Here is a 25,432-nt window from a genome sequence, read left to right on the forward strand (position 1 = left end):
CTAGTATCTTTTAGCTTTAGAAATAATATATTCCAAGTTCTGTGTTCCTTTACAATAGTGGCTGCTAAATTGTATATGATCCTGATTATACTGTATATGATGTTTGGCATTTGAATCCTTTATCATTCTGCTATAGGTATTGTTTTCTTTGAACCAGAGGCTCTATATTTTGGCTATGATGGTCCTGAGACTATTCATTCTAAGGCTTCCTTTAAGAAGTAACCGGCAGATTTTATTTTCACATTTTTTTGGGGGTCTAAGTTCTGAGCAGTTTTATTTTAAGATCTCTGGATGTAGGATGGATAGGTTCTTGTTTTGACCATGATACTCAGATATTCCAATGATTCTAAATTTTTTTTTTCTTCTTAGTTCGTTTTCTAGTTGTTTTCACTATGAGATTCCTGCCCCTTTCCCTGCCCATGACTTTTGCTTTGTTAAAAATATCTTAAGTCTCTGACAGAATCATCAGCTCATGAAATCATTGGTTTCTATTTTGTCCATTCTAATTTTCAGAGTGTTTGTTGCTTGGGAAAGGTTTTGTTTCTTCTGTGTCGATTGTTCATTACCTTTCCAATTTGTTTTTTTCATTCCCACACTTTGGACTTTATGTTAGGGCTAGGTTCTGCCATAATGCTGGAGGAAAGGTCTGGGTTGGTCCTATTGCTTTTTTCTTGGAGCACTAAGTATTATGTTATTCCAGATTCTCAGTGGTGGACAGGGAAACAGATTGCCTTTCAGTATTACCAAAGTAGTCTGATTCAAAGCTAAGTCACAACTCTGTAACTTTCTGACCTGGTTTTGGGTCTGTATAAAAAGAGAATTCTCCTTATTAGCTTAAGGTCTATTGATAAAGTGGCATAACTGTAGCCTTGTCTTTGGTCTAGGATTCTGACCTTGGTGTCTCTGCAGATAAAATTAAGACACTGGAATTGAAACCCTGCTTTTTGCATAGCCTAAACTATACTACTATTGCTACAACTGGCTTTTGAACTTCCTCCCTTATTGTCCAGAGATCTTCCTACCTGGGAATGTCATTGACATCACTGTGTGCAAGTTCTCTTTTCATTCTACCTTGGATCTATGGCATAAGAGGCAAAGCTTCCAGTTAGCACTTGCTTATTGCAATGTTTTTGTTTGGGTCTGGTATCTTCCATTTCACTGGTGCACAGACTTTTTCTTGGCATGTATGGCATGTTTCTGTAAAGACCAATTCAGAAAGACCCACTGACCTCCAAGTTATTTTCCCTCCTTTGTTCCCCACTCCCCAATTAGTTTTTATATTATATCATATGCCTGGGTGGCCCTATTGCGGTGGAAATTTTTCATTTGAGAAAACTAATTGTAGGTGATACTTTTTATTGTTCCTTCTTCCTCACTCTCCTAATCTGAGAGACCTTTCCTTAAGTTTAAAGTTCTTTAAAATTTCTTCATATTTCTGTTTAATCAGTATTGAAAAACTGATATTAGATAAAACTAATAATTGATTCACAGCAAACAAAACAAGTGGGTAAGCTGTGGTCTTTGCTTTCTTGGTGGAGAGGCTAGAAAACTTAAATCTTGATTTTAGGCTACTATAACTAGTAGGCTGGGCTTAAAAACTCCTAACCCTGAACTCTAATCTTCACTCAAGGTTATATCAAAAACTTCTTATAGAATCATTTCTTTTTATGAACATGAAGCAGTGATTTTACTTAGTAAGATTCATGTACTTAACTAATATCAATATCATTTATAGCTTTAAAAAATCAATAGCACAGCAAATTTTAAATATCAAAAGTTGATATTAAATTTAGACTTAAGGAAAGCCATCTCATATTAGTCCTCTTTGTGAGCCTACTGGATAATTAGGTGACACAGTGGATTGAGTGCTGAGTCTGAAGTCTGAAGACTGTATCTTCCTGGGTTCAAATTTGCCCTCAGATACTTAATAGCTTTATGACCTTGCAAGTCACTTAAGCCTGTTTACCTCATCTGTAAAATGAGCTGGAGAAATGGCAGTTTCTTTGGCCAAAGAAGACATCAAATGGAGTCACCAAAAAATTGGAAACGACAAAATATAGGAACAGAACAACAAAACTATAACTCAAACTCAAAGAAAGGGTCTCTTATCACACACACAAAAATTGTACCTCATACCATAGCAGATTAAAATGTACTTTTCTAATTTATAATTAAACAGTTCTTTAGAAACAATAGCAATAAATTAACTCATTTTACTGAACTATATTCAGTTGGCCTCACACATCCAGTTCCACCTTTCTGCCATCCATTTTAGACCTTGTGGAGTACTCCTTTCCCTTCCCCCTACAGTTTTCCAACTAACAAAGCTCTAACTTGTCTTCAGAAAAGGGTGGAGTAATTAAATACCCTAAGGCTCCATTCAACATCCCAGGACTAATGGATCAAAATACCCCTTTTGTTGTCTCCTTATATTAGAAAGTAGGCTCTTCAACATTAGGGATTATTTTGCTTTTGTATTTGTATTCCTTCATTCCTTCATTCACCAAAAGATCCTGCAAACATAACTAGCTTTAACTCTTGATATCAAGGTGGTGAGTCTCATGAAATTATACAAAAGAACATTATCTAACTGGGCAAGAAACCATATTTACTTTCTGCCAAGCTGATGCTGCATTAGAGTTAAAATATTATAGAAAGTACACAACATAAGAAAGTATCTTCTATTTGGAACCAGAATTCAAATTCTGTCTCTGTCCTTTACTACTCTTGGACAAATAAAATACCTTGGTTTTCTCATTTTTAAACATGAAAGTTTGAACTCTAAAGTTCCTTCAGGCTCCAAATCTATCTAAAATCCAATGATCACTTATGAAGCCTATGGTCATCAAAGTGTTAGATAAACATTACTGAAAAAACATTTAGTTTCTATGGAGAATGTGATTCTAGTCTTTATAATTCTGTAATTTAAATACAACATTCCTTGGAATTTTCATTTTGGGGTCTCTTTCAGGGGTAATCGGTAGATTCTTTCAATGACTATTTTACCCTCTGGTTCTAGGATATCAAGGTAGTTTTCCTTGATGATTTCTTGAAAGATATTGTCTAGACCTCCCCCCCTTTCTCCCAATAGTGGCTTTCAGGTAGTCCAATTCTTAGATTTTCTTTCCTGGATTTATTTTCCAGGTCAGCCCCCCTCTCCACCTCCCCCCACCCCACCCTGCAATGAGCTATTTTATACTTTATTATATTTTTTCACTTTTTTTATTTTGTTTGGCTGATTTTTGATTTCTCATTGAATCACTCATTTCTATTTGTCCAATTTTAAGTTTTAGTAAGTTATTTTCTTCAGTTAGCTTTTTTAAAGTTCATTTTGCATTTGTTCAATTATACTTTTAAAGGAGTTGTTTTGTTCAGTGGATTTTTTTTTTTCTATTTTGCCAAATCAACTTTTTAAAAGGAACTGATATATATATATATATATATATATTCAGAAGCTTGATCTAGTTTCTGGGGAAAGCTGTGGGTACTCAGGGCAGTATTCTCTCTACTTTCTGCCATCTTGACTCTATCCCCCCCTCCCCGCCTCATTCCAGTCTTCTCATTCCACTTAATAGAATGTTTGTCAATGAAGAGCAGTACATAACTATACTTAGGGAACCATATGAAGTTGTGATTCCATACTAAAAAAAAAAACAATCTTAATAATTTCTCTTTTGATTTACCTAGTACCAGTTGCAAGGGATATTAGAAACCATAGAGTTTATCCTTCTATATTTTAAGGAGATGAAAAGTAAGGCTCAGAGAATTTAACTTTGTATCAGATGCAGATACATGAACCCAGGTCTTATGTCTTTGAGGATGATTCCTTATGATTCCTCTCTTTATGAATTAAAAAAATTGCTAATAATTGGTATTTATGTTGTCATGATTTTTATGTCTGCTGTATAACAGGATGGAGTTGTTAAATGTTGTATATTTAATGAAGAGAGAAGAAATAAGATGAAAAACATACACTGAACCAGTTTTAAGGTCAGTATTTATATCCATGAAAAAAAACAGAAGGCTTAGGAGACTCCCCTTGGCCAGGCAGGACTCTATGACTAACTTTACAAAATAAGATTTTTCTAGATGCCACATAAAATTTTGTGATTTTTAGTGATTAAAAAGAGGCACAAAGAGGAGGGAAGTGGTAAGTGACCTATTATATACTAAAGACTTCATCTTATTTGTTATAACAACCTCAGAAAGTAGGTACATTTATTATTCTCATTTTATACTTGAAGAAACTGAGGCAGATAGCGGTTAAATGACTAGCTCAGAAACACCCAGTTCGGAAGTATCTGAGGCTACATTTGAATTCAGAGTATGAGGGGGAAAAAAAGAGCCAAATGGTTTTCTTCAAGTTTGAAGTAATACAAATCTTTGATTAAAATGACAAACCAAAATTTAAACATCTTCTAAGGCATGAGAAACAGTATAAATAAAGAGGTTTTAATGGTCCCCCTCCACAAGAGCTAGTCATAGAAATTTATAGAGAAATTTTACATAATAAAAAGGTATAAAGCTATTATCTGAGCACTCAGTTTACATTCATTGGATTTTAATATTTTCCATATGGGACTTGCATCTATTTCTCCTTTCAATTTAAAAACAAATATAGAAAGTTGTTTTCATACCATTCCACCCCTCTCTGTCTTAATTATTTTCAGTTTTGGAATTGTAATTTTCGCATTGATCAAACTGGCAAAAAGCTAGTTATGTTTGCAGGATCTTTTGGTGAATGAAGGAATGAAGGAATGAAGGAATACAAATACAAAAGCAAAATAATCCCTAATGTTGGAGAGCCTACATTCTAATATAAGGAGACAACAAAAGGGGTATTTTGATCCATTAGTCCTGGTATGTTGAATGGAGCCTTAGGGTATTTAATTACTCCACCCTTTTCTGAAGACAAGTTAGAGCTTTGTTAGTTGGAAAACTGTAGGGGGAAGGGAAAGGAGTACTCCACAAGGTCTAAAATGGATGGCAGAAAGGTGGAACTGGATGTGTGAGGCCAACTGAATATAGTTCAGTAAAATGAGTTAATTTATTGCTATAATTTCTAAAGAACTGTTTATATGTGGAGGGGTTGTAGAAAAAAGATATCTGTTAAGACATAATCTATGATGCCACAAAATGTTTATCATCTTTTATTGTCTCGATGGGGGGAAGGAGAATGGTAAATGGTCACCCTTCCTATTTTAGTTCCTTCTCATAAAGAATCATAACATTTCAAAGCTGGAAGTGACACAAAAGAATAATGATACTGATATTTCATTTGAGCCCCACAGTAACAGGTATTTATCAATCCTATTTTACAAATGAACTAATAGTAAGAAATGACTTGCTTACGGTCACATAGGTAAAAATTGTCTGAGATGAAATTTGAATCAAGATCTTCCAAATTCCTATGTCCAGTGTTCTTAAAGAAGTCCTGAAGTCTAACTTATCTCTGAACAAGAACTCACTAATAACCTTTTCAAGAAATGGTCATCGACCGATGGTTCAGAAATTTTGCTTTATACCAAATTTAATTCTGCCTCTATGTCATCAAGTTCAGTTTCTTTATTTGAAAGCAGCATGCTGAGGGTCAAACAGTAAGTGACAAAGCAGAACTCACACCACAGTCACAAATACAATTTCTCTTGTCTATTTACCGTACCAAAAAACACCCTTCTATTGTACCACAGTCACACATACAATTCCTGTTGTCTAATTACTGTACCAAAAAACACCCTTCTATTGTATCTCTCCTTTACTGTTTATGCCTTATTGTAAACTAGAGTTATATGTTTATGTAAATATGCACGGTAGAGAATGTAATAAAACTCCAACTAAGCTCTAAGGACACGGCCATTTGTTTGAAATTTCTGTGAATTTACAAATCTGAAGGAAGACATAGAGCAGTGAGCTATAGGCACAGCAGCAGCCTTTTCCTATTCTTGAGTTACAATGCTCAAGCTTTAAATATGAAATGTTAGTAGAAGTATAAAAAGCGAAGACCACCTTAAAATGATTTAAGGTAGAATGGAAAGAGCACTGGGTTTGGAATCTGGAAGACTCAGCCTTCAGATTTCAAATCTGGCCTTAGACATTTACCAACTGTATGGCCCTGGGTAAGAAGATACTTAACCTTGTTTGCTTCCTCACATATAAAATGAGTTGGAGAAAGAAATGGCAAACTACTGCAACATCTTTGCCAAGAAAACCTCAAATGAGATTATGAAGAGTCAGACAAGATACTACAAATATTGATTCACTCAGTTTTACTAAAAATATCTACCCCTACCCAAACACAAATATTCTACTACATAAACAATACCTTATACATATATCACTACAATTCTTTGCTACAAATCTTTTCCTATTTAAATAGTCCTCTTAGGACACAAAGGGATAAAGGAAAAGATAAGTACTGGAAATTCGAGATGTCACTTAATTCTATCACTGATTGCTGCATATTATTAAATAAGAAAGTCAAAGATTTATTTAATAAATATTTTCAAGGGTAGCAAATATGAGGTATGTGAATCATTACTTACATCCACATTTCTTAGTGGAACAAAAAAAGAGGAGAAATCACATGAATAAATACAGCAATACCTATCAATGTGATGAAAATTAACTTTTTCTACTTGGCCAAGTTCTCCTCAGCCATTCTGCCTTCAACCAGAGCAGCCTGATCAACCCATGTGAGTTAGGTCCTCCTTATAGGGCAACTAAGTGATGCCAAATTACTCATTTCAAAATGTATTAACCATATAACTATCAGTATTCAATTAAACAATATCTTTATGCAAAAAAAAAGTGCCATTTTTGTGGGATTTTGTTTGTTCCTATCATTTATAACAATATATTAGAGTTGATAAATATTTTAAGATAATAGGGATTCTTTTTTTTTTTAAAAGAAAATGTACTTTAGATTGTAAAGATTAGAGATGACAATAAAATATATTATAGTCATTGTCTTACCTATATCCTAAGATACTTTTTATCTGTTCAGAAAACAGTTGTGATCCAGGAAATTTAAAAGGCTCTGAACAATCAAGTGCCACTAAGTCCAGGCCTTAAAAATCATGCATTTTAGATAGACTCATATTTATTTTTAATGTGTCCACAATCCTAACATGGTTGGTTAGAAGTTGTCTAACTATGGATTAAACTAGAAATAGCCAAGTAGGAGAAAGGAAAGAGATAACTATAGGCAAGAATAGTAATAGCATTAAAAATTTTTTATGACAGAGTGGTAGCAATAAAGAGAAATCATAACAAAGAGACAAAAAATGTACAAGGACCATTTTACATAAGAAAAAAAATTAGGCTTCAATATTGAAGTTTAAATTATGCTTAGTTTACACTACATATGAATGCAGGAATGTGCATAACTGAAAAAAAAATTCATGCCACAAACAGGTAAAAAAAAGTTTGAATATATAAAGGGTTAAGGCTTTCAGATATCCAGAAAATGTAGCTACCTATTCACTAAAGAATACAGATAACTGAGGCAGTTTTCAAAAACCTCTCTAACCCAGGTGTTTTTCTTCTAAGTCCCATCAGTACTGAAGATAGGAAAATATAAAGATAAATAAATGTATATTCACCCTTTTGTACTAAATACACTGTTTTGTATAGTCCCCTCCCTCCTAAGTTACTTACCAATCAATGAAGTTCTTTGAATATACTGCCTCCACAGATTCACTCTTGAAACTGCAAATCATGTTGCCTGGATCCTGGAATTGTTAAAAAGCAGTTATCCTAAGAAGGTGTGGTGAGCCTCAATGCATGAGCAGATCAGTGCAGAAATTGGAGAAGTTTGTTGCCCTATCTCTTTAATTTCTTATATGTATGTGCAAAATAGAGTCCCTGAAAAGGAGGGGAGAGAGGAAATTTGAAGATGAAACCATGGAGGCAATATATATTCAAAGAACTCTAATTAGTTCTAAGTAACCTAGTTTTTTCCTTCATGAAATTTTCCACTGAGCACTATTCTTGGCAATTCACTAATGACAGTATATCACCAAACAAAGGTTCATATTGAAATAACAAAGACAAATTTAAATTACAATACTAAATAAATACAGAATTCTATTTATCTTTTCTAGAAATGTAATCCACTGAACCTTTTATTGCTATCAGTTGTGGAAACTACTATAGAAAATGCTTTTGATCTCACAACATCCCACACAAGTTCAAAGACAATAAAATAATTCCTCATCACCTGAGAAAAGTTAGAAAGATACTCTGATAATTCCACGTGGCTATTTCCTACAATTAGTGAAAAGATCATACAACTTCAAGAGGAATGAAGACTTTTCTCAATATTAGAACCTCATACTAGTGATTACTGGTACAGTAGTTGGAAGAGCTAGTCATTTAGCCAAAAAGATCTAGATTGAAATACCACCTCTAACATAATATAGTCTATGTGCCCTTGTGCAAGGAAGGCATTTATTCTCTCAGGGCTCTAAGCAACTCTTTAATAATTTAAGCAGCAAGAAAGATGTCCATCTACATTATTAGAAGAAATTTCCTCATCAAGGAATTCCTAGTCAGATCCTTAAGACAAGGATAAAATCAAGGTAGTCCAATATGATGAGTATGGGGGAAGGTTATTAAAAAAAAAAAACCCACAGCAACAATCTGTTAGAAAAGTTAGCCCAATAACCAAACACTAATATGATTATAGTTTAAAATATATATAAGAAGGAATAACTGAAGTTCCTAAAAACAGATTGTGGCATTATTGTGTTATAAATATTCCAAAGCTACAGCAACTATAAATTAGATATCATTGAATGAGCTGAAAGTGCATATTTATTGGATTAAAAATAATTGTTGGCTAATAAAATGCCATAGTAGTTGAAACCAAAAGGAAATCCTATCATGATATTTCACATTCCCAGGAACAGGTTAAAACTTCATTTGGTCATCTATGACAGAAATAAAAAAAGCCAGAAAGCCTAGATGCAGTTGTAGTTTATTTTAACTGTTTTTGCAAAGCTGTATTTACATAATATTTTTATAACCAGGATATAATATTCTGATCGATTTACATTAAAGTTTTACACCATCATACCTTCATTTCTATTGATCTTAATTAAGTAAACTTTAAAATGTATTTAATTCTAATTTTCTTACATTCACTTTCAAAAAGTTAAATGACCCATAAACAAGCACAAATACTTAGAATAATTCTGTTTAAAATAGCCCTAGAAGATATTATTTTGTGAAGTCATAAAACAAAACCCAAACACACACACAAATTCAAAATAACTGTATAATGTGAGTAATCAAAACTTCATTTATACATATGAACGTTTCTGACTGCATGAATTAACCTTTTGTTTCTGAAAATGAGATTCACCTTTAGTAATTTATGCATTTGTGTAAAAAACAATTTTAAATGATCAAAGATTCTCATATAATCTTACTTGATCAATAAATATTCTTCCTTCTTCATGTTTAGTCATTCAGTCAGTCATTAAGCATTTATTAAACACCAATTATGTACAAAGACACTGTGATAATGAGCCCTGGGATACCTCCCCACCCCCCCAAAAAAGAAAAAAGAAGTGCAACAAAGGCAGCAAGTTCCAGTCCTCAATGAATTCACAATCTAATGAGGGAGAAAGCAAACAAACAAATATTTACAAACAAGCTACAGAATAAACAGGAAATAATTAGTAGAGGGAAAGCAGAAGGGTGATGTAAGGCTTCCTTGTAGATAGGATTTGAGCGAGGACTTGAAGTCAGCAAGCCAGTATGAGAAGGAAGAACATTTCAGAAGAGAGCTAGAGGAAATGCCAGAGATGGAAGAAGCAAGTCACAGAACTGTAAAGGATGTGGTATTAAGTCAGGTGCAAGAAGACTGGAAAGGAAGGAAGAGGTTAAGCTAGGAAAGTCTTTGGACCTCATTTTGATTCTTGAAGTGACAAGAGTTTCTAGAGTTTAATAAGTCAGACTTAATCTTCAGAAAAATCACTTTGGCAGCTGAATTGAGGATGGACTGATATGGGGAGACTTGAGGAAGTCACTAACAGACTATTGAAATAGAATATGTGAGAGGTGATGAAGGTTAGCACTAGAATGGTAGCAATATCAGAGGAGATAAAGGTGAACTTGACACTCCTTGGCAATATAGACCGCTTATAGGAGTGAGAAGTGGATAAGTATCCAGGATGACTCTTAAGTTGTGAGCCTGAGGGTCAGAGAGGATGGTGTTATCCTCTGCAGTATAGAGTAGGAAAAGAAGGTCCAGGGAGAAAGATAAGTTTTATTTTAGACTTGTTGAGTTTAAAATGTTTATTAGACAACCCAGTTTGAGATGTCTGAAACACATCAGTAATCAAACAATATATAATCAAGATAATTTTTTTTTTGGTTTAGATCAAAATTTTTTTAAAATGTACTTCAAATGTAGGAAAAAATACTGTCGCTAATGATTTTAAAATTGTATTTTCCTAACAAATGATTTAAGACATGTTTTTAAGCTGAGTTGATTTAATTTGTGTTTATTCTAACTAAATATATATTTTATCAATTAATCTATATTATAAATTAAGATCTGGAAAGGCCCTCAGAAGCCATCTAGTACAATCCCTTGTGACTTATTAAATATTCTACAGTCAGTGTCAAAAAAGAGAATTAAGACTGACCCCTCTACTATACCACATGGCCTCTGCCATAAATAAAACACTCATTATTTGTAGGGCAGTAAAAAGAATATTGATTCTCAAATCAGAAGACCTGGATTCAAATCTCAATTCTGATGCTCAATATTTGTGTGTGATCTTAAGTAAATCATTCACCTCTGGGGCTAAGTTTCACAAACTGTAATAAAGGGGACTGACTGGCCTAAATTTTTGTTTCCTTGTTTACTCTAGATGGATGATTTAGATAAAACTTTAATTTGATTATTAACAACTATAGACTCCAGTAATATTGCATTTAAATTCCCAAATACCGAAGTGACTCCATATTTGACATGGAATAACCCCTCTTATTACTGAAATACTTTGCAACTGAATAAAGAAAAAACAAAAATACACTGTTCACACCTTACAAACAGCTGGTTTGTGAGGACAATTTTTAACAATTTCTGTTTCCTTATAAGGCATTCTATTTGTTATATTCATTAACAGTACAATTAAGCCCACATTTAATTTACAAAGCTTTGAGGGACTTGTTTGCCATAGTTTTACATTTTAGGAAGCAGAACAATTAATATAATTTAATTTTCAATGACTTTTAAAAGATCTCTAGTCTGAGCCAACCAAAACTGAGAAGTAGAAGTTCTAAAGACTTATGACCTTTGGACATTTCTTCCTCCCAAAATAAACCCTTTAGAATAAGACAATGTTGAATCACAATTTTTTCAAGAGCTAAGTTGGAATTAACAAACTCAAATGAAACAATGATGTGGCTGAACTGCTGCCAATGGAAAAATAGAAATTTCAAGAGAAATCAGTCCAAAGAAAAGACTAGTTAGAAAATCCATTGTGAAAATAAGTACTGGCTCCCAAGTCTATTTTATAGGAGGAATCATTCAGAAGTCTAAGAATATTTACTTCATATTTTTCTTTCCTTCTGTTACGTTTTCATCAACTCTCCCTCCATAAAACCTTTTGCATCCATTGCCTTTTATTTCCCCTCACATAACCCTTGACCCCTTCAGATTTATTATCACCTTTTGCCTGGACTTCTGAAATAGCCTCCCACTCACCAATCTGTGTCCATTTTCTCCCTTCCTGCCACAAAGTAGGTAAATAACATTCTTAAACCCATGTATCTTTGCCTTCTCAATATGGCTCCCTTTAGTCTCTAGAGTAAAATATAAACTCCTCACCCTGGCGTTTATTATCATACACATTTTGTCTCCAGTTTGTCTTCTCAAATTTATTGCATGTTCTTCTTCACATACTTCCTGCCAAAATGACCTACTTGCTATTCCCCATATACAACATGCTATATGCCACAAGTACAGGCTACTACCCATATATGGCATATACTCCTTGCTTGATTCCCATTCTTATACCCTTTTCAAGACTCTTCTCAAGCACCACTTCTTAAAAAAGATCTTTCCTGGTCCAGCTAGTTATTAATGTCCTCTGCTTTCATTTTTCTTTGTATTTACTTCCATTAAAATTCAGGTGTTTGTATATCTACAATGTATGTCCATATCTACATATGTATATTTTCTATTTTACTTATCTCTATGCACATTCACTCCTCTAAGGAGTAAGCATGATGAGGTCAGAATCTATTTCATTTTTGCTTTTTATTTCTAAAACCTAGCACAGTGCTTCACACATGGTAGATACTTAATAAATGCTTACTGATTATTATTGACAAGTCTGAAAAGCCTAAGCTTGACAAAATTTACATTAGAAGGACAGAATTGATAAAATAATCATCTGTTTTTAGACTTCAGGATATATTTTTCAGAGGGGTTGCAGAATTTCTTTTTCTGAATACAGCAGGACATCCTAAGCTACTAGCAAACTATTAAACTATTTTTATTTGTTTGAAAGTTTAAAATTTAATCTAATCAAGAGAGATAACATCTTCACAGGTTCCCAAAGTTGTATTAATATAGATATGATTGTCCCTCTACACATTCAGTATTAACTATGTAATTCTACTCAATCATCTAAAACTTAAAAATGAAAATTTCTCAGGCAAGAATAGTAACCAATTTGTAGGCCTAATAATAGGTCAAACAACATGGACAAAAATACTTTTGTCTTAACACAAAATGAAAAAAAATGACTGATGGTAGTTGTATGAAATTAGATAAGTAAATTATTAGCTTTTGGGTCTGAATTTTCTTAATTATGTAATGAGTAGGATTAGATTAGATGATCCCCAAGACTCTGTCTGGCTCTAACATTTACCGATAACCTCCATTTTCTATGACTACTGATTAAAAAAAATATACACACACACATACACACACCACCAAAACCAAAGAATCAAATTAATTTAACTTTTGAAATTATTTATCCAGGAGAGTTCCTCAACTAGAGTAAGGACATAGAGAATATTTTGACTGGCAAAGGTAAATAATAGGCAGAAAATGCTAAATATGAATAGTTATACAAATGAAAAAGATAAAAAAGAGACAACTCTAACATCATTTTGGGAAAAATGCAAACATACAAAGAAGTGCGGGGGAAAAAAAGAATGAAATATTAATGAAGAGCATTTATAGCTATTTAAAGGGGATTATAAAAAGTTATTCCAATATGGTAACTAAGAATTGGCTCAGACATAGCAAAGTCACAAAGCACCAGTTTGGAAGTTCTCATGGAATGAGTACCAACAACAAATGGAAGAGATACAATTTATATTTCTATACTGAAATAAGAGTTGTCATAACATCATCTAACACATAAGTAAGCGAAGATTAGAGACAATTGAAAATTACTGACTATAAATAAACTAGGAAAAATGAGTAAAAACTGAGTTATTATTGTAGTTGACTAAAGCCATATACTCAAGAAAGTAAAATAACTGAATTTTTTTTTGTTGACTTTCAGGAATAAAAGATGAGACAAAACTCAATTACCAAAAATTTTTAAAAAGCAAGGTCACTTTCTCTGAGTATTCCAAAACAAAACAAAAAACAAAAACTAAAACCCCAAAACCTCAAACCAAAAAACTATAGTAGTTTACACAGTTGTTAATTGTTGATGAACACATGCCATATCTTCTGAAATTTTTTTTATGGTCTAAGTCATCCTTAACATAAGGAAATTTGATTAATGCAAATGACTATTTGTCATATTATATCAAAGTCACTGTTCATCCTTAAGTCTTAAAGCCAACACCTCAGCTTACTTTTTTCGTCTTGTTCGTTTCACACTTTATTCTCTTAAAACTTGATACATGAACCCATGCCTACACACCATATTCTCTCACTACTGCCTGGATCTCCTCTACTTTTGGTTTCTTTTCTTTTTAACTTGTCTATGCTTCTATCTTCAACATTCCTTTTCTTTTATTTCTAAAGTAAATTCTGATAGTCTCTCCTGAAGTAAATACTATCCTAGCAACCTATAGCTATATGTTACCTGTTTTTCTTTCATAATTCTTCTTTTTTTCTAACCTTTGTCTTTTTTATTACCCAGATGTTACCAATTATAAAACCTGAATAAAAGAGTATTGCAATGATAAACCAATAAATATACATTTTTGAAATGCTGATATTTCATATGAATTATAATTTTAAAATAATTTTTAAGTGATGACCACAAAATATAGATATACTGCTCTACAATTCTTAATGGTAATGTTTTAGCCCATAAGTGTACTTCTTTTATCTTTTCCTGGATAATACCTATGTGACAAGTTAAATTGTAAAGAATTAAGCAACGAAACCTTTAGGAGAATAGTAATGTTAGTTAAGGACAATTTCAGAATAGTAATATCAGGTAAGGACTATTTGTCTGAAGGCTCTCTTGTAAAAAAGTGATAATTGTGTAAATACAAGAAAAATAAGAGGCAACAGTGAAAAGAAGAAAAGAAAGATAAGCAATACTGCTAGAATGTGAAAGTGAAATAATTTCCATAACTCTATCTTTAGGGTTGATCTGCCCATGCATCTAAGATCACAAATCCTTCCCTAGGCTAACTTCTTTTAAAGGTTCCAAGATCCATAAGATGCAGCACGGGTTCCAGGAGTGGAGATCTATGGAGGCAATTCTATAAAGAACAATGCGTTTTTTGTTTCTACTGGATTGAAATGGTTAATAAATTACTTTAAATTAATGACACTGAAAATTGTTGAATGTATTGTTTAAAAATGTTACTTTTAAATATTTTTACCTCACTTTCAAGAAAGAAAAGAACCAGCATCCTGATAAGATTCCCATTGGGACTGTTCCGACCCCTCCTCTTTGCTAATGCTTCTTCTGCTTGGGGATCATGTCTGCTAAATAGCCTAGAAGGAAGCAACAAAAGAAAAGCCTGTAAATGTCATTATAAATATTTTACTTTTATTAAATTTTAAAAAGTGAAAGCTGTTAAATTTTTGCAGAAGTAAAAAAAATTAAGATCAGAATGAATAATAAAGGCTAAGGAATATACCCAAACCAGTTAAATACAGCTTACCATAAAAGTTCATATTTAAGAAATACTTTTATTAGTCATGAATATTCTATGAAATAAATTCTGAAAACAATGGAACATTTACTTAAAATAATGATTTATGAGTGGCTGGTACTGTAATTTTCTACTGTGTTTTTGGGAAAGTGGCAGAACCTGTAAATTAAAACACTTATCAACAAATAACTAATAAAGATATTGAATTTAAAAATCATTAAAAGATGATCAAGTAGTATATTGAAAAGTCTCAATACAAATGGCTTCCTCAAAATAAGACTGTTGAGAAACAGTAAGTGAAAAGAATAATATACAAGAAAAATTTGATTTTGTAAATGTACATTTAAAACAACATAAAGCTGGGGGGCTTACTTTTACAAATTATTCAAATACAAGAGAATAAAAATTCATACACATTTCAAAAAATTCCAAGTATCAAGTAACTTAAAATTTATCTGAATGGGCAATTCCATTCAATTTCTACAAATTTCCTACCATAGGAATTTTTCTTTTACATAAAGAAATATTCAATCTTTTAATGGAAAACACACCCAACTCTGCATAGCCTCAAAGCATTAATGTAATATACTCAGTGGATTAGAGAACTAGAAAATGATGCACCAAGTTGTGTTTCAAAGGATTGTGGCACACAAGTGCAAAGTACTTCAAGGTCCATCCAATACTCTCCTACACCATTGTTAAAGTGAAGGGAAAAGAGGATCAAAGAGATCTTTGGGCAAAGTCATTCTGGTAAGAAGCATCACAGATGGGATTTGTACCCAGGCACAAATTGCAGATAATCCTTCTTCCACTGCTTGCATGCTAACTCCCTTGATCTGCTTGTAGATTAAAATATATTTAATTAATTATTTTTATTTTATATTTTATTTATTTATTATTAATTTAATTAAATATTGAATTTTTTATAAGCTCCAAAATATAATCCAGTTTTTGGTTTTTAAACAAAATCTTTTGTGAAAAGTAAAAGGTCACATTAAATTTCCATTGAGGAAATGATGCTGAGAATCACTAAAAAACAAAACAAAAACAAAAAAACACCTCACTACAACCTTCTATTATTTGACTTGTTAGGTCCAGTCCAAACTGTTCTTAGAACACTTACTTAGGGGGTGCTAAGTTTTATTCACTAGAGAACAAATTTATAAAAACTTATTCTCAATTCCAAAAGTGAGTTAATAAAAATAATATTTAGTTAATAAAAATGAGTTAATATTAGAAATCCAAACTAAGGTAAGTAGGGATCAAATCATATAGCAGTTTATTTTTATTATTATGAAGCTATAGATTTAGTTTCAAACCTTGCATTTATACTATTGAACAAAACTTTACAAGGAATTTTGTACTTATCTTTAATAATTTTCTCCTAACATTTCTTTTTAATTTCTTGTTACAATTGTTTTGGTTTGTATTCACTTCCCTATACTATCCAGAGATTTTGGGAGAAAATTATATATTATCAGAGAAATAACTCATTATTTTAAATTCTCTAAGATGAATCAATTGAACATACAGAAAAAGATCTTAATATTCTAAATGATAAAGCTCTCAAGTAGATAAACAATTTACTCAATCTGCCATCTGATACTGCTTCTAGAACCTATTAGGAAAAACATTTGTATCCAATGTCATTTGAATATGAAATGTTTCATGTTAATGACAGAAACCACAGTGCCTGCAAATAAATCAAATCTATCATTCGATCTATTTTGGTATATTCAATTATTTCATCTTAGAGAATTTAAAAGAATGAATTATATAACTAGTGCTATTGTTATTTTCTTTAGTCTTCTTTCTTTTTTACTTTAAATGGGAAAATCTGACAGTTTTAAGAAGCTTTCACTATGCTACAATCCTGAGACTAGCAAGCTGTTTGTATGTACAATCAAGTATAATTAGAAAAAAGCAACTGAGAGCAGCCATAGATAAGGGTTCACTTGGATGTTACCTTGTGGAAAAATTGGACCACAAATACAAGCTCCAACGTGATATGTGACCAAGATATAAAAGATCACATTTTAAATAAATTTGATAAAGGAAAAAAAAATTACTCATCAAATTTATTCAAAGAAGAAAAATTCACGACCAAATAAGAAATAGAGTAAGAAAAGATAAAATGGATAATTTTGATTACATAAAATTAAAAGCTTTTGTGCAAGTAAATATAATAAATCTAAAATTAAAAGAGAAACTAATAACTGGGGGGAAATCTTTGTATTAAATTTTTCTGATATTGGTCTCATTTCCAAACTATGTAAGGAACTATGTTAAATTTTAAGAAAAAGAACCATCCTCCACTGGATAAAGGGTCTAAGGATATAGATAGTTTTCAGGGGAAGAAAACTAAGTTATTTATAACTAGATGAAAAAATATTCTAAATTATTGATAATTAGAGAAATACAAATTAAAGCAAATCTGAGAATCCATGTTGCACCTATCAATTTAACAAAGATGACCAAAAAAGAAAATGATTAATGTTGGAGGGATCATGAGAAAATAAGACTACTGACTTGCTATTGGTAGATCTATGAACAGGTTTTTCATAGATAGTCATTCTGAAAAAAAATATGGAATTAATAACAAAAGTTGCATTCTCTTTGATTGACGTATAGTACTATTAAGACTCATATCTAAAAGATTTTAAAAAGGAGGTGGGGGTGGGGTGGGGAAGAAATTCCAAAAAAACCCCAAAAAAACCCAGTCATCAATAGGAGTTACAAAGTTTAATATATGAATGTAATGGAGTAGTACTACTGTATTATAAGAAATGAGAAAAGATGATTTCAAAGAGATATGGAGTTAGATACTCCAAAACAATTTATTCCACATCATGAATATTAGGAAAGTGAACATTTTGAAGACGTTTACAAACTGAAGGAAGAATGAGAATAATGAGCAGAACAACAATTCAGACAATTAACTACAACACTAAAAAGGAACAACTTTGAAAGTTAAAAAAAACCAAACCTACATGTTCCAGAGGACTGAAGATGAAACATACATAGTCCATCACCTAATAGAAAGATGATGGACTCAGGGTGCAGTTTGAAGTAAATTTTATTTTTTTCTTATTGAAGCTTTTTATTTTCAAAACATATTCAAGGACAGTTTTTCACCATTGATCCTTGCAAAACCTTGTGTTCCAATTTCCTCCCTCTTCCCCCCATCCCCTCCTCTAGATGGCAAGAAATCTAATATTTGTTAAACATGGTAAAACCTACTCCTTTCCCCCATCCCCTCCCCCAGATAGCAAGTAATCTAATATATGTTAAACATGTTAAAAAATGTATGTAAATCCAATAAGCATACATATTTATATGATTATCTTGCAGCACAAGAAAAATCAGATCAAAAAGGGGAAAAAAATGAAAGAAAATAAAAATTCAAACAAACAACAAAAGAAATGAAGATGCAATGTTGTGATCCACATTCAGTTCTACAGAACTCTCATTAGAGGTAGATGATTCTCATCATCATAAGATCATTAGAACTGGCCTGAATCGATGAGACAAAATTTTTAACATGGCCAATGAATTTGTTTTGTTTGACTGTATATTTGTTAATAGCATTTTTTTTTTTTTAAATGGAGGTAGGGGAAAAGAAAAATGGAATTTGTCAATTAAAAAAAATTTTTAATTTAAATTTTTCAAGAAGAAAAACTATCACCAAGCTAGGCTCTTGTTTTAGTATGAAACTAATAGATGTCATAATTTTTTTTCAAAATCAGTATAAATTGGGGCAGCTAGGTGCCGCAGTGGATAGAGCCTCAGCCCTAAAGTCAGAAGGACCTGAGTTCAAATGTGGCCCCAGACACTTAACACTTCCTAGCTGTGTGACCCTGGGCAAGTCACTTAACCTCAATTGCCTCAGAAAAAAAAAAAAAAAATATATATATATATATATATATATATAATTTAAAAATCAGTATAACTTAAATCCTACATATATTATCATTGAAGGAAAAAGGTCTCAAAGCTAAAGAGAAGTTTTAGGGCATTTGATGACTAATATTCATGTGCCAAATATTAAAAAAGACTAAAACAGAATCTTTTGTTGTTAATATATTCTGCCTTCACTAATTTCCAATATTATTTTATTAAATTCACAAAAAATGTAGAAGAAAAAAACATTTTTAAAATACATGAATGAAATTAATAAAATTCTTGCACTGTAAAATCACTGAAAACTTGGAAAGATAACTGTCAGTGTTAAGGCCTTTTCAATCCCTAGAAGAAAGAATAACAAGCAAACTTCCTGTCCTATCCTTGGGATAGCCTTCTAAAGTTACAAACTGCTGTTAGGTATATAATCTTCTCTATCTTATTATTCTTATAAGAAACTGCAAGTTTTCTGCAGTTAATACTACAACAAAGTGTCCATGATTACTGTTAACTCACTTTTTATGAAGGAATTCACCTGCTGCTACTGCAACAGGCCGGTGTGCTGAATATACCAAGTGGTAAACATTTTCACAATCTTCATTGGAAAGTGCTTCTTCACTCCCACTGAAAAATTCATAAGGTGACATATTAACCAAAACATTATTTATATTACATTCCCCATTCTCCAGCTAAATACATTTATTAGATTATACATAGTAAGCAACATGAAATTTCAACTTCAGCGATATGTACTTTTGGAACAGTAAGATCAGTGGCCAGAGAAATAAGTTGGGAGTCAGAAAGCTACTGCCCCTTGGATACATAGGAACTTGGGCAAATCACTTAGCCTATGTGAGCTGACTTACAGAGCAAGTAAGGATTTGTTCTGGTAATAAGAATTCCCCAGCAAGGACTCCCAGAAGAAAAGAAGTCACAGCCTTCATGGAATAAGTGGGAATTGAATAATGAGGATCTTCTAGGGAAAGCATGGCTTTTTTTCTTATATCCATTCACTTACAAATTCTTGTTAATTTTTTCTTAGCAACGTCTCTCCCAAACTTTTTTCTTTTCATTCCCATTGCAATCACTCTGGTTTCTGATTTTACTATCTGACATTTGGACTATTAACCTCCTAACTAATCTCACTGCTTCTAGCCTCTTCCTTTACTGTATTAAATATAAAGCTCTACTTTGAGGCAGTTGTAGTGGAATGAACTTATTTGAATCTTACCTTAGATACTGTCAAAGTACATTTAAATATTTCCTTGTTAGTACAACTAAAAATGTTAAGTAGTAATATTTTCCTCCAAAGCCCTTCAAAACATGGGATATGCCCAGATAGAGAAAAATTCTTTACATCACTGCCTTCCCTACAAAGGAGTGATCTGATTATTTACCTATCTAAAGGTAGTCTCCATTTTATCAGATCAAAGTGAAAGAGAGACTACCATTCAATGTCAAAAGAGATTGGCTAAGATGGTTAATGACAACTGTTGGAAGAGTGGTAGGAAAATTGGGACAAAAATTCATTGGTGGTGGAAATGTGAAATGATCCAACCATTCTAGAGAACAATCTGGAACTATGCCCCAAAGGCAACAAAACTGTGTATACCCTTTGATCCAGTGATGCCATTACTGGGTCTATACCCAAGGAAGTTATAAATGAGGGAAAATGACCCATATGTGCAAAAATATTTGTAAGCAGCTCTTTTTGTGATAGCAAAGAACTGGAAAATGAGTAGATTCCCATCAGTTGGGGAATGGATGAATAAGTTATGGTACATGAAAGTAACGGAATATTATTGTTCTATTAAAAAATGACGAACAAGATGACTTTAGAAAGGCCTGGAAAGACTTGCATTTAGTGGTGCTAAATGAAATAATCAGAACCAGGAAAGCGCTGTATACAGCAACAACAATACTGTGTGATGATAAACTATGACAGACTTTGTTCTAAGTTCAGTGATCCAAGGCAATCCAAATAAACTTTGGATGGAAAATGCCATCCTTATCCAGAGAGAGAATTATGGACACAATGTAAACCAGCATGTGCTATGCTTACTTTTTTTGTTCTTCTGCCCCCCCTCCCCCCATTCTGATTTTTCTCTCCCAAAATTATTCATATGGAAATACATAAAAAAATAAAAATATTTAAAAATCACATGTGTATAACTCCTCAACAAAGAAAATCAATCAACTGAGATTATACTCCTTAGAACTGAATTCATCTTGAGTTAATAGGTCATTCACAAATTTAAGGGAAAGGAACTTTCCTGAAGGCAGAGATTATCTCACATTCACATATTTTATAAACTTTGCTTGGATTAATTTAGGCAATTAACCAGAATAAGGAACATGTTATAAGATATATTCAAAAATATTAAGAAATCTTCTCTAGTTTCTGACAAATTCTTATGTCATATTTAGGGAGAAGGGAGAGCAAATCTATAAATGAAATGTTTTCAACTATCCACTTCTTTAAAAAATTTAATATTTTCTCCAGTTATATTTAAAACAATTTTTTTTACGTTTTTAAAACTTTTGAGTTTCAGATTCTCTTCCTTTTATATCCTCTCCCAACTCTATGAAGAAATCACATGTGACATTATGCATAAAAGTCACATTATAAAAGAAAACAAAGTCTCATAACCTAAAAAACAAAACAAAGAACCCTCAAGAAAAACAGAAGGAGAGGGAAAGGAGAGAGAAAGGGGGGAAGATAAAGAAAGAGAGGGAGGGGGAGAGGAAGAAGGAAGAGGGAGAAGAGGAAGGAAAGAAAGGGAAGGGAGGGGGAAGAGAGAAAGAGAGAGAGGAAGGAAGGGAGGGAGGGAGGGAGAGGGGGGAGAGGATACTTCAATGCTTCAGGTCTGTATTAAGATGCAATCAATTCCTTCATTGGGTATGGATATGATTTTCATAAATCTAAATCAATGATGTTAGGGCAGTTCTCTTTGATGATTCCCTGAAAAATAATGCCTAGGCTTTTTTTCATCATAGTTTTGAGGAAGTCCAATAATCCTTAGATTGTCTCTTCTAGATCAATTTTCCCAAGTTTTCCCAAGTAAGTATTTTACATTTTTTCATTTTTTTTTGTTTTGCTTGACTGATTCTTAATGTCTCATTGAGTCATTCATGTCCATTTGTTCAGTTCTTAATTTTAGTGAATTATTTTCTTCATTTACTTTTTTTTTTAGTTTTTGTATTTATCCAATTGAATTTTTAAATGAGTTGTTTTGTTCTTTGGATTTTTTTTTTTCCATTTCCCAAATTCTGTTTTTTAAGGAATTCTTTCCTTTTTTAATTTCAAAAATTTTGTTTTCCAGGGGGTTGTTTTCTTTTTCCCATTTCACAAATTCTGTTTTTCAGGCAATTGTTTATTTTTCTTCCATTTTGTCGGATCTATTTTTTAAGGAGTTATATGCTTTTTCCATTTCACTGAGTCTATTCTGTAATGAATTTACTTCAGATAATTTATGTTTCCTTTTCCAAACCCTCTTGTAAGGTTCTCATTTAATTTCTCCATTTTTCTCCAAGCTCTCTTTTAAGATCCTTTAAAATTTCTTCTAGGAGAGCCTTGTGTGAAGAGGAAGGCCTTTGCAGCTTCATCTGGAGATGATCTGCTTTTGAAATCTCTTCTCTTTCACCATAAAAACTATCTATGGTCAGAGTTCTTTTTGCTCTTTTATTAATTTTTTTTTTAAAGTTGAAATCTACTTTTAGGACAAAGGGGAGATTGTCCAAATTTTTCTACCAGCATCAGCAGCTGTGCTGATTCAATTCCAGTGCTGGGTGGGTGTGGCAAGGACCCATGAGACTCTGGTGGGCTTTTGGGATTTAGTTTGTGTTGGGAGTTTTATAACTTCTCTCCTGATCTACTGGCTTGCAACCAGGGCAGAATAGTCAACACTGTTATAGATTCCTCCCCGTAGATTCTCCAGTTTGTACTGTTTATGCTGGTGTCTGTTCTCGGCCTATTTGTGCTTGGCCCATCTTTCTTTGTGCTTGATTGAAGCAGACTTTTTCTGAAGATCTTGAAATTATCTTCTGCTGGTAATTTGTTATATTCCCAATTATTTGCGGTTCTGCCAATCCAGAACTAATTCAGAGGCTGGAGTTGATAATCAGTCTGAGGATCATGGGAAGACGTCAGAAAGAAATTTGTGTCCTCTCCACCAGTTTCTTGGCTCTGTCCCCATAAATTTGAATCAAGAGTCATGAATCACTGTACTGCTGAGAAGAGTAAAGGCATTTATAGCTGATCATTCCAGAACATTGCTATTACTTTGTACACAGTACATTTCACTTTACTCAAGGTCATGGAGGACTTTCCATGTTTTTCCGAGAGGTTCCTACCCACCATTTCCCACAAAACAGTAACATTCCATTTATTCAGCCATTCCCCAATTAATCTGTATCCCCTCAATTTCCAGTTTTTTGCCCTGAGAAAGGTGGTGTTAGGCCATTTTCTTTTTTTTAAGTCTCTTTTTGAATTCATGACTAGTGGTGGTATTATTAGGCCAAGGGATATGTATAAATTTATAGTCCTTTGAGCTTTTCTTAGTATTTAAAAAGGAGCACATTTGGTATATAGGGGTAGAACACTAAGATCAGAGGTCTACAAATACTTAAGAATCACTAAAGCTGTGGAAATGTCAAGAATGGTAAGAGTGGTTAGGTATTATAAAGTAGCTCCTCTGTAGAGAAAATACTTATTATTTTTGTCCAGTATTCTGACAAATTCAGAATCCCCCTGTACCATCATCTAGTAGACATCTATGCAATGCATCTTCCACAATATTAATGTTGACAACTATACCATGAGATAACCTGATGAATTCTAGGTAAGTTATCTCTACTGCATTCTCCTGATTGACTAACTATGGGAAATGTAATAAAATCATAAGATTTAAATCTGGAAAATAGACAAAGTAATCCAGTTCAAATGTTGTCATTTTGTAAATGAGAAAGCTGAGGCAGAAAAATGAAACATTTTGCCTAACAACTGACTATAAACTCACCACCCTCTGCTGATTATGTGAGTAAGTACCCCAATGCCTGACATAAACATACTTAGGAGGAAGAATAAGTCCATCATCAGGCTTTAAGTAATTTATTCAGTGTTAAGAGTACCTCTTTGTGCCTTTATGGTATAGAAGTGAACAAAAAGGTTTTTGAAACCATCTGGAGTTTAAGCAGAGTGATTAATCAAAACAGGTATAAGACAAGATAGTGTGATTTTTCTCATCACTACTAAGATCTGAAAGAGGTCTCAAATGGATTTTTTAGTATTCCCTTGACCTGCAGCTGAAAAGTCTTTCAATTGCTGTCTACCCCAATTAAGAATGTGGGTTCCCTGGTCTGCCCTGCCTTTTTTATTCAAATTTTCAGTGCTTAATACATAATAAACCATAAGTAATGCTTTCTTAACTCAATATCTTCTTGAACCCCCCCCCCCCCCAACACACACACACAATCTTTAAATTCTCTTCTAGCTCGCACATTCAACAATTCCTTCTTCATTGTCAGCAAGCAATTTGGCACAGTAAACTGTACAGAAGTAGACAACTAAAAGAAAAATAAACCACATGGTGTGTGTGAGAGATAGAATGAAAGGGGGGGGGGAAAAAGAGAGAGGAAGAGGAAGAGAAAAAGGGGGGAAGGGGAGAAGAAAAAGGGGGGAAGGGGAGAAGAGAAAGGGAAGAGGGAAAGAGAGAGGGAGATGAGGGAGAAGGGAGGGAAGAGGGGTAGAGAGAGAGAGAGGAAAAAAGAGATGGGGGAAGAAGGGGGAGAGACAAGGGAGAGAGAGAGAAGGGAAGGGGAGAAAGGGGAAGAAGGAGGGGAGAGAGAGTGAGAGGGATAGAAAGAATACTGTTTATGTACCAAGTGACAGGAGGAATTAAATTTCATCTTAAAAGTAACAAAATCAGTCAATACGAAATATAGTCAAGTAAAATGACAACAAAGAAATAAGCACTGTAAAAATATCTACTTCTGAAGACTTTACTCTGATTCAATATCACTTATAGATTCTATTTTTAGCAGTTTCTAAATTAAATCTTATAATTTCAAACTCTTATTATTTTAATACATTTTATTCTATGAGCCTGCTTTCCATATTCCCACCCAGATCCCTAGTCATTGGCATCAAATGTGGACCTTCTAACCGCACTTCTTCATCAGTACATGATTGTTCATCCTATTCCAATCAGGTGATATGTAGTCTCTAACGGGACTAGGGTAACTAGTATTTAACTGCTGTTTGTCAGATCTCTGCATAGTACCATATCCCTATCATTATTTCTCCTATTTATAACTACCAAGAATAAACAACATTTTGGCTTTTTTTTTTTTAATACTTTGTTTCTTTATGTTTCAATTGATAAATTAGCTGGATTCCTTATGGCAACTTCCCACATTATCCAAGTGATTT

At 32.9% G+C, this 25,432-nt stretch overlaps 1 protein-coding gene across 2 annotated transcripts in view; it reads right to left on the bottom strand.

Annotated features, from left to right (window-relative positions):
• The window catches only part of STAG1 (stromal antigen 1), a 202,059-nt gene that overhangs the window by 80,200 nt on the left and 96,427 nt on the right, over positions 1-25,432 (bottom strand). For both annotated transcript variants that reach the window (XM_031959783.1, XM_031959784.1), the window contains 2 exons: positions 19,519-19,626; positions 14,827-14,941 (listed from right to left, as the gene is read on the bottom strand). In XM_031959783.1, coding sequence (XP_031815643.1) covers positions 14,827-14,941; positions 19,519-19,626 — 223 coding nt within the window. The remainder of the gene's footprint in view (positions 1-14,826; positions 14,942-19,518; positions 19,627-25,432) is intronic.

The sequence above is a fragment of the Sarcophilus harrisii genome, chromosome 3, assembly GCF_902635505.1.
Source record: "Sarcophilus harrisii chromosome 3, mSarHar1.11, whole genome shotgun sequence".
NCBI lineage: Eukaryota > Metazoa > Chordata > Mammalia > Dasyuromorphia > Dasyuridae > Sarcophilus > Sarcophilus harrisii.